Source organism: Limulus polyphemus, unplaced genomic scaffold (genome assembly GCF_000517525.1).
Source record: "Limulus polyphemus unplaced genomic scaffold, Limulus_polyphemus-2.1.2 Scaffold5549, whole genome shotgun sequence".
Classification (NCBI taxonomy): domain Eukaryota; kingdom Metazoa; phylum Arthropoda; class Merostomata; order Xiphosura; family Limulidae; genus Limulus; species Limulus polyphemus.
Genome location: NW_013671159.1, coordinates 2357 through 18152, shown reverse-complemented (window position 1 = coordinate 18152; position 15796 = coordinate 2357). Strand labels below are relative to the sequence as shown.

General features: G+C 32.4%; 1 protein-coding gene and 1 long non-coding RNA gene across 2 annotated transcripts; one reads left to right on the top strand and one right to left on the bottom strand.

The window, feature by feature from the left end:
- The first annotated feature begins 13 nt into the window (after positions 1–13).
- LOC111089205 lies at positions 14–1137 on the top strand. The gene is made up of 2 exons (XR_002613512.1): positions 14–143; positions 438–1137. It is a non-coding gene; the product is annotated as an uncharacterized LOC111089205 (long non-coding RNA).
- A 627-nt stretch (positions 1138–1764) lies between these two features.
- Positions 1765–14837, bottom strand: LOC111089204 (reversion-inducing cysteine-rich protein with Kazal motifs-like). The gene is made up of 5 exons (XM_022401261.1): positions 14772–14837; positions 13974–14101; positions 12230–12359; positions 7807–7914; positions 1765–6325 (listed from the first exon to the last, which is right to left on the bottom strand). Exons 2-5 carry the CDS (start codon positions 14025–14027, stop codon positions 5883–5885), a joined length of 735 nt encoding a protein of 244 aa, XP_022256969.1. The 5' UTR covers positions 14028–14101; positions 14772–14837; the 3' UTR covers positions 1765–5882.
- Positions 14838–15796: the final 959 nt, after the last annotated feature.

Genomic DNA, 15796 nt, shown 5'->3' with positions numbered 1-15796 from the left:
TTTATGTATTTTTAGAAGCAAGAGGTGTTTTACTGCTGACATTATTGGTTTTCTCCATGTGTTGCTGGGTGGCCCAAGGACGATACCTACCAACGAGATCTGACAAAACAAGAAAAGATCAAATCAAAGAAATAATCCGAATAGTGAGTTTTAGAATCCCCGATTTTTGCACACTGCCCTAAGTGACGAGTTAAAAACACATTGTTTCGCATTAAATTGATAAGGGAAGTTCTTAGCATTTATGTGTATATATTAAGGATTCTGAAACAAAGTAGTTTGTGAAAGTTTTACATGACAAATAGAAGAAATAAATAAGTTTGGATGAAATGATTTTGTCATTTGAGTTTCGAGAGACACACAAGCGCTATGATTAACATGTTCTTTAGGATAAGTCTGCCAGAAATATCATCGATAAAATGTTAACATTTTGTTTACAGCTATTAGACCTAAACAACGAGGATGACCAGGAATACAACAGACAGCAACTAGAGTACGACTACAGGCTCCCTCTACCATTAATTAAACGTACTGTTCCTGACAGCTTCATCCGAAAGTGATAGGTGATTTCACTTTCAATGGACGACAGGCCCTGAAGTACTAATGTATGCATTTTGAAAAGTAATGTTTATCGTTCAGTTTCCCTTTATACAGTAGTAGTAGATATAAAAAAAAAGCTTTGTCCTTACTACATTTTTCCGTAAGTTTGTTTTGTGTAAAAATATTCAATACTTTTTAAAATCAGTAATAGCTCTGAACAAATAACGTGAAACAGCACCACCGAATGCAATTTCAGAAGTTAATATATAAAAGTTCAAAATATATTCCTAATCAAATACCAGAAAACTTTAGATTTTAGTAACTAAGAAACAATTCCCCTTATAAAATTAAGTAACACGGATAAACAGTTTCAGATTCGAAAAAAAAATACGTTATTAAAATAAAATATTAAACTGAATAAAAGTGGTTATTTAATTTTTGAAGAGCAACGTTCACAGTTGGGAATACTTAAGAGTACTGCATCAGTAAAAAAAATGAAATAATAAAACAGGGGTATTGATGACAATCGAATCCAATTCAATGTATGTTCACTCTGTTTAATTATCTTTTTAATCTAGTTTTATTGTTGTAAAATGAAAATGAAAAAAAAGGTGTGTATTTATTGAACATTTGAGCATGAATAAAATATGTTTACCAGATCAAGTATCAGATGAACTACTTTGTACGCGAATAAATGAGGCTGGTAAGTAAAACCAAAACTGTAAAAAGGATATATATCTGATTATTAGACAGATGATCATTTAATAAAATCAAAACGTTTGGTTTGCTTATTCTTAAGAAAAAGACGTTCTAAGTCCTCAGACTTACCGTAGAGCCACCGAAGTCCAAGAGAAAAAGAACAAACATGTCAATTCTTAATATACTTGTTTTAATGGGTTAGCAAGTTTACAACACTTTATAAAATGTCTTTGGTTTAAAAGCAAAATCATGTTGCTGCTGCCGGTTTCACTGTTTTGTGAAAGATGCGATTTAAACAATATAGATATATCTACATATAAACATATCCTTATTTAAACGATTTTCTATGCTAAATATATATTTTTTAACTAAGTTATGTACACCACAAAAATCTCCTAAAGAACTGTAGGCATTAAGTACACTTTGTATAACCTATATATATTTACAAGTTATTTTAAAGGCACGTTATAGTAACCATAAACCATTTCATATTTGAGACAATCTCGTTTGTCTAGCTTCAAAACTTGGTTAGTGACTAAAACCAAAAACAAAACAACTAACTACAAGTTTTGTTGAAATAATTAATTCTAATAAAAAGTCTTCTTATACACTGCATAAAAACCTGTGAAACTAAGGAAAATGTATCGGTATAACTTTTTCGGGAACTTTTTTTTTCTAAAGTTCCTTATTTTAAGGGGCCTCATTTAAAGAACTGAACATTTTTTGTAGTTTTTAGGGAACTTTGGGAAATAATCCGGTACTTTTCTGCAGCGGTACGCAGTTTTTTTCAACAATGTAGTTTTTAGGGAACTTTGGGAAATAATCTGGTACTTTTCTGCAACGGCACGCAGTTTTTTTCAACAATGTAGTTTTTTAGGGAACTTTGGGAAATAATCTGGTACTTTTCTGCAGCGGTACGCAGTTTTTTTTTCAACAATGTAGTTTTTTATTGTTAGACAAATCTTATTAAACACTATCGCCCTGAGAAAAAAAAAAAACATGAAAGAAACTTATTAATCTTGTTTTCAAGTCAGAGCTAAATAATTACTTAACAAGCAACTAGTGTACGTGATATTAGAAAGCCACTACATTTCAGTATCTTTTTACTTTTAACACTGAACATTTACAAAGTACGAGAGACAAAATAAACAACATTCACTAATTAAAACTTCAAGATTTGCAAGTTTTTGTTTTTTCACGACGAGAATATCTAGTTCTTAAATACATAAAACACTGACAAATTTTCTTTGGGTCTTTACTTTTATACACAATTTTTTTTTAACGGTAACAATACGAATCCAACATCGTTTATTCATGCGAGCTTTATTCTCAGTATAATGAAGTGTTATAAGATGCCAACTTCCATTGACAGATATCTCGCATGACAAAATATTTATTTTTATAACCGAGGCATTTACTGTTTTAAAACACGGTTATTAAAGTCAAATACAACACATTTTACTACACAATAAAGTACGCAATAGATGTTGCATTTGAGAAACTACTGAAAGAAAAATAACGCACCAAGACGTTTGTATTTTTGGAAAAAAGTTTCCTTCTTAATTTAAAGAATTAACTTAATGCTATCGTTGAACACACTTCTATGTAAATGTTATTTCTGCCAATGACAGGTAAGATACAATACGAGTTCGATTTTTTTCTACAAAAAACAAAGTAAGGAGTACAATAGGCTTAGAGAAGAAAACAAAATTCCAAAACACATATCTTTAACATTTTTTGCTCACGTTTTTATTTCCTATTCAAACACTAACCCATAATAATGAAATGTATATACAAAATTAAAAGAGAAAATATTTGAAATATTTAGTTATGACTGAAGGGGGTGTTTTAACTAATATAATTAAAATTCGGTATGTAAAACGCTATTTTTAGGGGTGTTTTTTAGCGCAAAACAGCATAATCGGCTAGCTGTGGTGTGTCCGACGTAGAGATCGATTCCCGAATTATAGCGTTTATATAACCCTCGAAGCTTAACGCTGAGCCATCGGGAGGGCACTTAAAATATATTATAATGGAATTAGTTTTCTACAATACTCTCTGAATTTTAGAATAACCTTTAAAAGAAAATATTCAGATCTTAAATTTAATATTTTATAATAAATAAAAATATACACTAAAACACATGCGTTAAACGAGTCATGCAAACTTTACAAAATTGATGCAGCTCTAAAATAAAATATATACATCATAATTATACGTTACAACGTTGTAAAACGTTCAAATGATGATTCCTGAATCAAGTAAATACTTTTCTATAGAAACGTACAGTTGCAAAATGTTTTCACTCCACGTTAAAAAATAATTATTATATGGAGTTTACAAGCAAATATTAAAAACAAAGTTCTTAGAGTCAGAGTACTGTTTTACCATAGAGCATATTTAAAAAAAATAAATTTAGTAGGCTACAAGAGAGGATATAGAGTACCAGGTACTTTATCTTAGGTTGTAAAAAGATTTAGTAGACTACCAAATAGGATCTAAAGTACCAACTACCTTGTGTCACTTTGTAACAAGATTTAGTAAACTATAAGATAGGATCTAAAGTACCGGCTACCTTATATCAATTTGTAAGTAGGTTCGGTAGACTATGAGATAGGATATAAAGTACTGGCTACCTTATATCAATTTGTAAGTAGGTTCGGTAGACTATGAGACAGGATCTAAAGTACCGGCTACCTTATATCAATTTTTAAGAAGGTTTCGTAGACTAGGAGATAGGATCTAAAGTGCCAGCTATCTTATCTCTGTTTGTAACAAGATTTGATAGACTATAAGATAGGATCTAAAGTGCTAGCTATCTTATCTCTGTTTGTAACAAGATTTGATAGACTATAAGATAGGATCTAAAGTGCAGCTATCTTATCTCTGTTTGTAACAAGATTTGATAGACTACGAGATAGGTCCTAAGGTATCAGATACTCTACATCGGCTGGTTTGTTTTCTATATTTATTATTAAACACAAAGCTACACAATGGGCTATCTGTGCTCTGTTCACCGCTGGTAACGAAACCCGAATTTTAGCTGATCCACCGGGGAAGTATATTGGTTTACAATACGATCTGTCAACTTACGATGCAAGTTAGAATTCCGTTTACTCGTATTAGTTTTCAAAACATTAATATTTCAAATATTTAAGAAAAACGTCTTCCTCTAGTTCCTAATGATAATTTGCATTTACAGACCTTTAGAGTAAAGAAAAAATATTACTCATTCGTCGTTAACTAGTTCGTAGATAATTCTTTAATTATTAATGTCAATTCACTAAAGATAACTGGATGTAACTGAACTTTTTTTTTGTACAAAACTAATCACAGTACATCGTGACTAGTAAAACAAGTCTGATGATTCAACGTTCAAGTAAAACTTTAATTAAAGCTATTGAGTTTTAAATAACGTACTTCATTATCTTTTGTCGACACAGTAGCCGTAAACAATACACTTAAACATGTTCCAAAATGTTGGAATAGTTTTAACAACGTATAGTAAAAGTATCGGAATCTTTTATGTACATGAACGATTGAACATATTTGATAATAATGTTTAAAATTATGAGGTTCAATGTGTTTTACAATAGTTTAAGATTAGATACTTGAATATGTTTTAATAATAGTGCTTGAACATATTTTTTTCGGATATTTGCACAAAGCTACACAAGGCCTATCTACGTTAGTCATCTGACAGACTAGAGGAAAGGCAGCTAGTTAGTCAACAGCACTCACCGATAACTCTTGGCATATTCTACACGATTAATGGGATTTGATAGTCACCTTTATAACGCACCTACAGCTCAAATATGCGGAGAGTGATTTTGCGGCAGCTGGACCGTTCACTACTCGACCACATCTGGATCTGATATTATGTACTTGAATATGTTTAATATTAGCATCTGAAATGAATCCTAAATTGACTTTAGAAATACTATTTAAAATAATGTCACAAAAATATTTAAAAACACCATTATCTCAAATAACCTTAGTAAATATGTTCTTCAGAAAATCATCCGGAATAAATATTAAGAGCAGTTAACTGACTCAGTTCTTAAAAAGAAAGTTTATCAAAAGAATAAATCTTGATTCGTTTTATCCAACGGTATAGAGAAATATTAAGAAGATATTAATTTAGAATAACAATCTTAATTGATATTATGTTTGAGTACTTAGTAAGAATATATATCAAATTGGTAGAAAAACAGCCACGAAGAAAAAAAAAATTATTATTAAGCACGTGTAACTGGTGACACAAATCGAAACCAATCAACTAAAAACAGTTTCACAAATCTGAATGTCATTATTAATTACTTATACATATATGTGTGTGTGTACCTCAGTTCTCGAATTGGTGCGGTTAAGTTGTGCAAAAAGATGGCAAGTTGTCAACTTGGACGTAAACGAAATCAATCTACCTTGTTTAAATTGAAATCATTCGAGGTTGTTCTCAGTTACCTATAAATACAGATCACATATGCAGACATATTTACTTAGAAGTTATTGCGAGTTTACTCTTTTTCTTACCGATATCTCCCTTAAGAAAATAATCACTGATTACTTCTTCTTTTGACAAAGTGTAAAACTCCACTTTCCAAGAGGATCACAAGTCATTGATACCCGTGTTGGTTTGGCAGCTGTCAGGACAGCAGCCTTTTTTCTAATAGTGACCAAAAAAACAGGATGACTAGTGTGAAACCAGGAACGATAACAGGAGCAGGTGCTGGAGCACTAGATGTAACTCTCTCCGTAAGAGGACTTTCCAGAGATGCAGCAAGAAAAAGAGATAGAGAGAGGTCAGTTAAGATGGCAGGACTGCTCATTTCTACCAAAGTCTTGATTTTTTTAGCCTCTCTCACACAGGCTTTAACTTGAAGAGGGGTGGGAGTTGAGATAATTGGGTTTACTATGACAACCACTTCAGACTCTAGGCTAAGATAGGAGAAGACATCACACTCTGTTACTTTCACATAATCTCGTAGTTTCTCGGCGATGGTCTGCACAACAACGGGGTCAACATCTTGCACGGCGCTGGCGATCATGTCCGCCTGGTGTCGGCTAAAAAGAAACGTTACAACCGCTCCTGGAAGTGACATAATAAAGCACGTTAGCTCAAGTAATAACAGGAAAATGTTTAACATTTCAGTTAGTTAATTTATTCCAAACAAAAAGTTTCTCTTAAACGAGGAAAATTGTTTGGCTACTAACAAGTCCAACAAATAACCAATCAGTTTTGACCAATAGTTCTGACAAGCTTCTGAAGTATCTGTAAATCATATAATTATGATTTATACATAACGAATGCTAGTTTATTTAATGTTGGTTTATTAAAATATATCCAACTTTTTCAAAAAATAAAACCAAACGTACTAGTTAAAAAACTAGTCAAATCGCTCATAATGTTTTTACATGTGGGTATTCCAAATATGCACAGTTAACTTATCTTGCAATAACTGGACATTCCAGGACCTTATATAAGGAAGGGTGGGAATAGTGACTTGTTTCTTTGTTAAACCTCTATTGAAGAGGTGGTACAGAGACCTTGATATATTAGTATTAGCTGGAGACTTAGGTTATAATGGGAATAATCATTGACATAGGTAATCTAGAATTGTTGGATACTGCACTAAGAATTTTAGACCAGACTTAACAGTACAATATTATTCTTGCTCTTGTCTTCGTCTTGTATACATAAGCTTTCTCCTCTTCTGTAGCAGCAAGGAGTCAATTAAATATAGTTCTGGAGCTATTTAGTCTTGTAAAAGACGCCAGCAGTCCAATGTTTATATGATTAAAAATTCGTATTTCTTGTTAATCAGTTGTGTTTGCTTCTTCTTTTGATTTGCTGTTTTTCTTAACACTTCCTGAATCAGCTGTGGATTCTGGGTCTTAATACGTTTATGTCAGAAATAAGTGTACCTGAATACCACACTAGTGACACCGCAAGTTGTCATCGAGAATTTTAACAGCAATTCCTAAGGTGTTGTAATCGCTGTTCAATATTAACCAACGACCTGTCATCATTATCACTCATAATTGCTATCAGTAACACTTATAGATGCTGTCAGTATCATCCAAAGCTGTTATTACTAACATCAGTAATGATATAATTAGTGTCATCTAGACTCTAGAGTATAATATTACTACCACCTAGAGCATTTAATATCAACCAGAGTACTGTAACCAATAACACACATAGTTGTTAACATTAGTATAACCAAAATGATATAATTACTACTTAGTACCAACCACAATAATGTTACCAGTAACACCCACAGTTGTTAACATTAGCATAACCAAAATGTTATAATTACCATTAAGTATCAACCAGAATATTGTTACAGGTAACAACCACAGTTGTTAACAGTAATATCCAGGATGATATAATTACTGTTTAGTATCAACCAGAGTATTGTCATCAATAACAACCAGATCTGTCACCAGTGAAATTGGATTGGTGGGTGGGGTGTATTACCAAAACCTCTTGGTTGTTTGATAGTAAGGGGCGACGCACTAAGTTCCTTTAAATAAAAAAATGTGAATCATCTCACGTTTGCTACTTACCACAGACAGGACAGCAAGCCCCTGGTGGTATAGCATTAGAACAGTGTGGTGATGGCAATGGAGGACAACGCACACCGCTACACCCGAAACTTCTAGTATTTTCAATTCCTGCAAGATATATATTATTCAGTATCATCCCGAAACAATGCGCCACGATATAATAATCATATAATTTACATATCATATATATATATATATGTGTGTGTGTGTGTGTAATAAAGATAACTCAAAATAACGCTAATTTTAAAATCTAAAGTAAATACATCGTAAAAACAGCAAATAACAATGTCTCCTCACCTCAGACGATATTTATAAAGCAACTTTTAAGAAAACAGGATCAGAAAAAAAAAGGGTTGCACATAAAAGACGGAAAAGTGAAATTTGTTACAATGTTGAAACCTTCGGATAATCTTCACGTGAATCCTAATGAATGTTTCTTGAGTGGTATGGTATATTTACAAGAAATTTGGTCCACGTGCATTATAATACGGGTACTACAGTATTCCTTCAAATTCGTTGGGACTGTAAAAAAGGGGAGGGGGGAAGAGACATGAATAAGGTAATCATGCTATATATTCGTTTAAGTTTTTCTTTCTGCTGTTTTCAGTGTTAAAACATTTTTCCATCTAACAAACAAACTCTTCCTATTTTCATCATTTCATCCAGTTCACCCTGTTCTAACTCACGCCTAAATCATGTAGTTTAGCTATATAGAATCATTGTTTAGAGTAAAAATACTTATATGTATCGCTTTTCATAATCATTCAGTAGAACTCACTATATTTCTATTATATTATTTAAACTTGCAATTTTTGGAGAAAATAAAGTATTTAATATCTTCAATAATTCCATAATTCACACTATCACAGTGTTTTCAACCTGATAGTGTATTTGTTTAGACACTTAATCTTCACATTCTTTTTCACTTGTTCATAGCCTTACCGGTTGTTATTCAGTGTTGAATATTTGTGGTAACCCCTAGTTCACTATAGCTCCACTGGAAAAAATAATTATCAGTATCATTTAGTATCTGTTATTTGTGTGCAGGGGCGGACTTAACATACGGGCAGATAGGATGTAGACTGAGGGCCCGTTGGGGTAGAGGCCCGTAAACCAGTTTAAAAAAACAAAATGTAACAATATTTTTTAAAACATTTTTAATATATCTAATAAAAAGTTTAAAACGGAAATTGACTTTTACTTTTAAAAAATTGTGTGGCTGGCATGGCAGTTTGGCGCGCCAATTAACCTATTAAACACTGTAGCGCATCGTGTTTACAAAAATGCTTGTTTAAATTTGTTCTTACATTTATATAATTAAAATCAACCTAACACTATTCTTCAAGATTAGCAAATTTTTCTTTTATTTAAATTATAAAATTATTTTTTTTTGTTTAATTAAAATATTATATTAGAATATTGTTCTTTGTTCTAAAAGTATAATTTTTTAATCTTATCTGTTATTGTGCATTTAACACTTGTAATTTAATTTTATTATTTTCGGGGTGTTCATGATGTTTTTACTAGTCTTTTTAATCATGAGTAATTACTTTTTTCTGATCTAAGATCAATATGATATGAAAACATCTTTTGTTTCAGCAAATTGCTTTGTTTTTGAAACATAACACAAATGGATGAAACTGGAAAAAAATATATATACACAAAACAGAGACAAGAAGAAATTAAAAAGTTGAAAACTTTGACTAAAATTAGCACTTTTTTTAAATCATCAAAACAAAAGGATACTGATGCAGATGCAGGTACTTTCAATATATCTACTACACAGATTGAAGAAAAAACTGATATTACTGTTCTACAGTCACCATACCCATCAGATTAACAAAAGGCCATTCAACCTTCTCCTGCAAAAATTCTTAAAATTCAATCCTCAAATGCTCCAGAAGAAGTAGTAGTACATTGATTGAACAATAAACTAAAAATACTATAATACAAGCACAGATCACACAAGAATCACTTGTAAAAGTTTCGTGTCCGAGAACCAAGTGTGTCTTCTCATTCAGCAAGTGATTTTTTTTAAAGGCCTAAAAATATTACAAAAGAAAATTTCTGGAATTTTCATCCACATCAACCAACTATAGATATACCTTACAATAGCCAAGTGGTTTACAGTCGCAAAGGTATTCATGGTAGTGATGTCATGCGCTCCTGAGAAAAAGAGTTTGCATTGCTCGTTTTGTTTTATGTTTGTATCTGAAAGAAATCGTGGTAATCAATTGATAATAGGGTGTTCAGACTGGAGACACATCGCCACAAGATTATTTGAACACAAAAAATCGCTATCACATCAGGACTCAACACAAGCTTATTTCATACACCTCCAAGAAAGAACGGTTGAGCACAGATTGTGGCATAATCAGCTGTTAATCTGACAGAGCCAAGTGCTTCAAATCGAGCAGTCTTCAGTTGTATTATTGACATTATTTTCTTCATTGGATTTCAAACTTTGCCTTATCGAAGCAAATATTTAGAAGCAGCAGTTTGATGAATACCATTTTAAAAATCGTGGAAATCTCTTAGAAGCAGTTAAATTGGTGTCAGAATATAAACCAGCTTTGAAAGATCACCTGAAAGATATCACACACAAGGCAAAGAAGCGGGAACCACCAAAGATGGGGTAGAGGAAAAGTAGTTACATACTTAAGCAAAACAACTATCACGAAACTTTTCAATTTAATTGGAAATATGATCACAGATATTGTGGACATGGAAGCTAAGAAGGATGAAATTTATTCGTTACAAATGGATTGTACACAAGATATCTCTGCTCATGACCAGTGTGCCTTTGTTCTAAGATATGTTGCAGATGACCAGGCCAAGGAAAGACTTCTACGCCTTCTTGATGTAACAGATTCTGGTGGGAAAAGCTTGTATTCACTACAAGGAAACCTTAACTGATGTAGGACTTGATCTTAAACACTGCATTGGAGACTCTTTTGATGGGACTGCTAATATGAGCAGTCATACAATGGCTTACAAGCACTAATGAAGGAAGTATGTCCAAGTCATATCCACACTTAGTGTTACGCCCACGTTCTGAACTTGGTAATTGGTGATGCAAATAAAAATATGTGAAACAATTAAATTACAGAAATTGATTCTTTTTCACTGTATAAAGAGTTGGTGTAATTTGCTTCCAACTATAAACACTTGAAAAGAGGCTTGCATGAAAGTGATGTCACAGAGACAAAAGATGACGTACTGGATGAAATTGAACCTCGACCACATCCGCTCGTGATGAAGCTGTTTGTAGAAATTGTTTTTCATGTGCATTTAAACTTTTGTGCAGTTACAGATTGTGTTATTCTGCCTATGCAAACTTGTATGAGGCGTACAAATAAATCATAACACTTACTGTTATTCAATGTTCATGTGATAGATGTATTTCCAAATTGAAGATTCTAAAAACTCGCCTAAGAGCATCAACAACACAACAAAACTTGGAGGCACCTGATGCTCATTGCAGTCGAAAAAGGCATTGCTATCAACTTGCAGAACAACAAAGATTGTATAATCGATAAATATGCGTCTATAACAAAGGAGCTAAGCTCTTTGCTCCTTGTATAATTATTTTGTTTGTTCTGACATTTAGCAGTTCTTTTTACTTACTTTAATAATAAAAATGTTTTTGTTTGTCTGTTGCATTTTTTATTATTTAAGGGGGGGGGGCATTTTTGAAAGTGACCGAGTCCAAAAAATGTTGTCAGACGTTCTTGTTTGTGAGACATCTTCCTCTTGTTTTTACAGATAAGACTAAATACTGTTTTTTAACGAAAACCAGCAGAGACCCACAAAACATTTCTGGTCAAACACCGAAATCTAAGTCCACTTGTCTTAGGCCTAACAGTAGTTAAGCCTAAGTTAAGTATGGCCTATATGAGATAAAGAGATAAATTAACACTGTAACTTGTGTACGTTTTTAAAAAGGTCTAACATTAAGTCGTAGAGTAGCATTATAAGTTTATTTATTGATACTATTAAGTACGATAAAGTTTAGCCCTAACGAAACTAAAGTTAAAAACGATGATTATGAACGAGCTACTGGCATTGAAACATTATAAAGCTTATCTATGTTTAAAAGTCAAAATCTATGTTTGTTTGCTTGTTTATTATAATAATACTCAATTTTGTCTGTCCTGAAAATGCGAGCGCACTTCATTTCAAGGGATGTAAACAAAAGGTGGATATAAATACACTTTAGTAATAATAGACAGTTTCTACAACAACATATTAAAAACTTGTCAACAGTTAAGACGACATTACAATTTTCAGATGTCGCGGTTCTGGTTCAGTCTCTGCAATAAACTTTTTCAAAGAAAATATGAGAAATTTAGTATATAAATTCCCATACTGATCCCAGAATTTTATACCAATCAGCACATATAGTATAATGAACATGACTCACGTAGGAATGTTCCAACGGCTACGCAAGGACCAGTATAGTCTACCGTAGAGCGATCAGCTAAAGCTGCACATTCACTCGGATATGTCTGTCCACTGTGTCCACACACTGAACCCCAACTACTGCAATGGTCCTATAATGTAACGAAAAACCAACAACGTCAAAGCAAAACAGGTTAACTTGCTAATAATCGTCTCTAGAAGAATATTAGGAACTAGGGTGTCTCGCTATCAATATAACAAAGATTCATGATGTTAGGAAAACATGTAAGTTCGATAAATAAATTGAACATAGAGATACGAAACTCAATAACTCGAGCGCTTTAGAAAAGTCCACTTTCCGAAAGCGCTCGGATTATAGGGTTTCGTACGTCTGTGTTAAATGTAATAAAGATGTAATGTGACGACAGGGGGAACAAATCCGTATATTATGTTCACCAACAGATATTCAAATAAAATATACTAAATACTTCAAACTATGCAAAAATATTGTTATACTCCCAAATCCTCCATTCCACCGTCAGCTTTCTTTAATAGTAATGAAGTGAAAATCTATATTAAATTAATAGAAGATTTTCAACATTTCAAACTAAAATCTTTAAATTTAGCTAGAATTTTTCCGAAATGATATAATAGTGTGCCACTCTCAAAATTTCAGTAAACTTCCGGAACCTTTAAAAACATCTTTATTGTTATTTTATACATTACAATTTTAGTTAAAATAAATATTTTAATGAAGCAGAAGGTTGACTATCAGACGTCTTCTCACTCACAATACCACATTGACATTTTTGGCTTCAAATCATTGGGGATTTTCCTTACAACTTGTCAAAGACCAGTCATAACCTTAGTTTGGTGACCCCTAATTTTATCGATCATTAGTCAACATACAAATTTTACATATCTCTGGCTTTACAGCTTACCTTTCATTCTCAAAACAACTATTAATTTGGGAATAACGACCAGCTTTGTTTCATGACTTTTCAGTTTAATTGATCTTTTGTTAAAGAAGATCTAACTTTGTTTAATGATCGAAAAGTCATGGTTTCGACAAAACTATCCTAAATGCTTTCGACAAAGCGTGATCGGTAAACTAGTTTCTCTAGTGCAGTACTTGGCCTTTTACAGCATCACCAAAATAAGTTAAACCCTTGTCACATTTTTGAAAAAACTACCATAGTTGCTTTAAACATAGCATGATCTGTACGCTAGTTTCTTTAATACAATAACTGCACTTTTACAGCATCACCAAAATAAGTTAAACCCTTGTCACATTTTTGACAAAACTACCATAGTTGCTTTAAACATAGCATGATCTGTACGCTAGTTTCTTTAATACAATAACTGCACTTTTACAGCATTACCAAGATAAGTTGAACACTTGTCATGTTTTCGACAAAACTACCCTAGTTGCTAAAAAATACCATGATCTGTACGCTAGTTTCTTTAATACAATAACTGCACTTTTACAGCATTACCAAGATAAGTTGAACACTTGTCATGTTTTCGACAAAACTACCCTAGTTGCATTAGACAAAGCACGATCTCTGTGTTAGTTTCTTCAGTACAGTACCTGCCCTTGTACAACATGACAAAGCCAAATTCAAGACACATAATTGTTAGTAAACAAAATGCAATTACTCTCTGCCGAAATGTTTTGTTTGCAGAAGACGTCAACATAAACGATTAAACGGACAGAATACTGTGGGTTGCGTTAGAATCCAGCAATAAACGTTTTAGTGACTTACCAAACACCTTCCATGATAAGCCATAACCTTGCCCTTTTTTAACAACCAACACATATTCTTATGCTCAGTGTTTTCTGTATCACACACTAATGAGACGGGGAGCTCGTTACAATCACCACGAGATGTCACTGTAATAAACAGATGTATCAGTTTTTGTTATTGTTGTTTTTAAAGTAAACAAAAACAATTATTTCAGTTATGATTTTTAATTAAAATTTTACCATTCACTCTTAAAACCTAAAGACCAACAGTTACATTTACTAAGTACTATAATTTATGCTTTGATTATGCATTCTGATATTGATAAACTTAAGAATTCTACTGGTTAAGTAATAATAACTATCTTTCAAGCCCTTAACTGTACTTACTACCGAAAAGCTGTCAGATTCAACCATAACATTATATTTAATGGATACATTGTAAATTATACTTGATGTATTTCATGCTCTACTTGGTGTGTATTATTATTATATTATATTGGACGCCACCTAGTGGTGGAACATACACACATAAATTTTTGCGCAGTAAATAAATGACAATGACAACTTACCGTTGTTAAATATATCTTAAATCTTAAAACTCATTATATATATGTGTGTGTGTGTGTGTGTGTGTGTGTGTGTGTATAGGATCTTATATTGTATATAATATTACTTTTAAATATTAAGCATTATTTTCACTTACTAATGTCAAAATGTATGCATTTTGTAATCATAAACGACATAAAACATTAGAGATTTCTCTGACTAGTAAATATAGAATTTGAACTTTGATTAATGTATGCTAAGAAAAGCTTACCACACTCGTACTGTTTACACTTGTGATGTCGGTAGCTTAAACAAACTCGTTGCTTAGGGACACATCTGTAATTTGTACAATATTTATTTACTTGGTGGTTAATCTTAAAAAATACATATATTTCAACAAGTAAACATTATTTTCTTAAAACAGCAATGACATTTTCGTAATATATTTCAATCTATACAGGATTATAGACGTATAATTTGGATAATCAAACGATGACGATCTCAGTTTAAATTCACTGAGAGGCAACACACATCATGGTTATCTTTAAATATCTTGATTAGTTGCATAGCAAATTCGATAAAATAGAAAATACAAACGACCCACTGACTCCAAAAATTGTGGTTTAAAAACAAATTCTTCATTAACTTATTTTTAAAATATACTGCATACATGAAAAGTTGCCCAAACGTTGCACAATACTTTATCCTTGAGATATCCATCTTTATAGAATATCCGTTAGGAACAAAGAAGCTCTCTTTTCCTATAAATCACTGGTCCACAAATGCACACTAAAACACCTAAAATCACACGCACACGTTGATTGGTTGGTTGTTTGTTGAATTTCACGCAAAGCTACTCGCGGATTATCTGAAGTTCTGAACTAGCCGTTCCTAATTTTCAAGTGATAGACTAGAGGGATAGCAGCTAGTCAATACCACCCACCGACAACTCTTTTACCATCGAATAATGGGATTGGCCGTAATATTATAACGTCCCCATGGTTGACAGGGTGAGCATGTCCGGTGAGAGGTTTCGAACTCGTCACCCATAGATCTCGACTGCTCTAAGCACCAGGTCATGGCACAAGTTAACTAGATAATTTGAAGTATAAATACACTCAACTTACTGAATTACTTGTCTTCATTTGTTAAATAATTTCTTGCCGAGTATGTAATTGAGAATATGCAGAAGACTAATAAAATTCGTCAAAAAATATTCATATTCAGTGTAAAATATTTTATTCAAAACTTTCTTTTGCGTTTAGCCTATACAAACTCACAATTAAAGATGGTAAG

Bases quoted from the DNA above. Each gene is read 5' to 3' on its own strand.
- LOC111089204 (XM_022401261.1), bottom strand. From the start codon at position 14,027: ATGTGTTGGTTGTTAAAAAAGGGCAAGGTTATGGCTTATCATGGAAGG. The intron at 12,360-13,973 runs GTAAGTCACTAA...GTTACATTATAG, and splicing joins CTTATCATGGAAGGTGTTTG to GACCATTGCAGTAGTTGGGG. The intron at 7,915-12,229 runs GTGAGTCATGTT...TATATCTTGCAG, and splicing joins AGCCGTTGGAACATTCCTAC to GAATTGAAAATACTAGAAGT.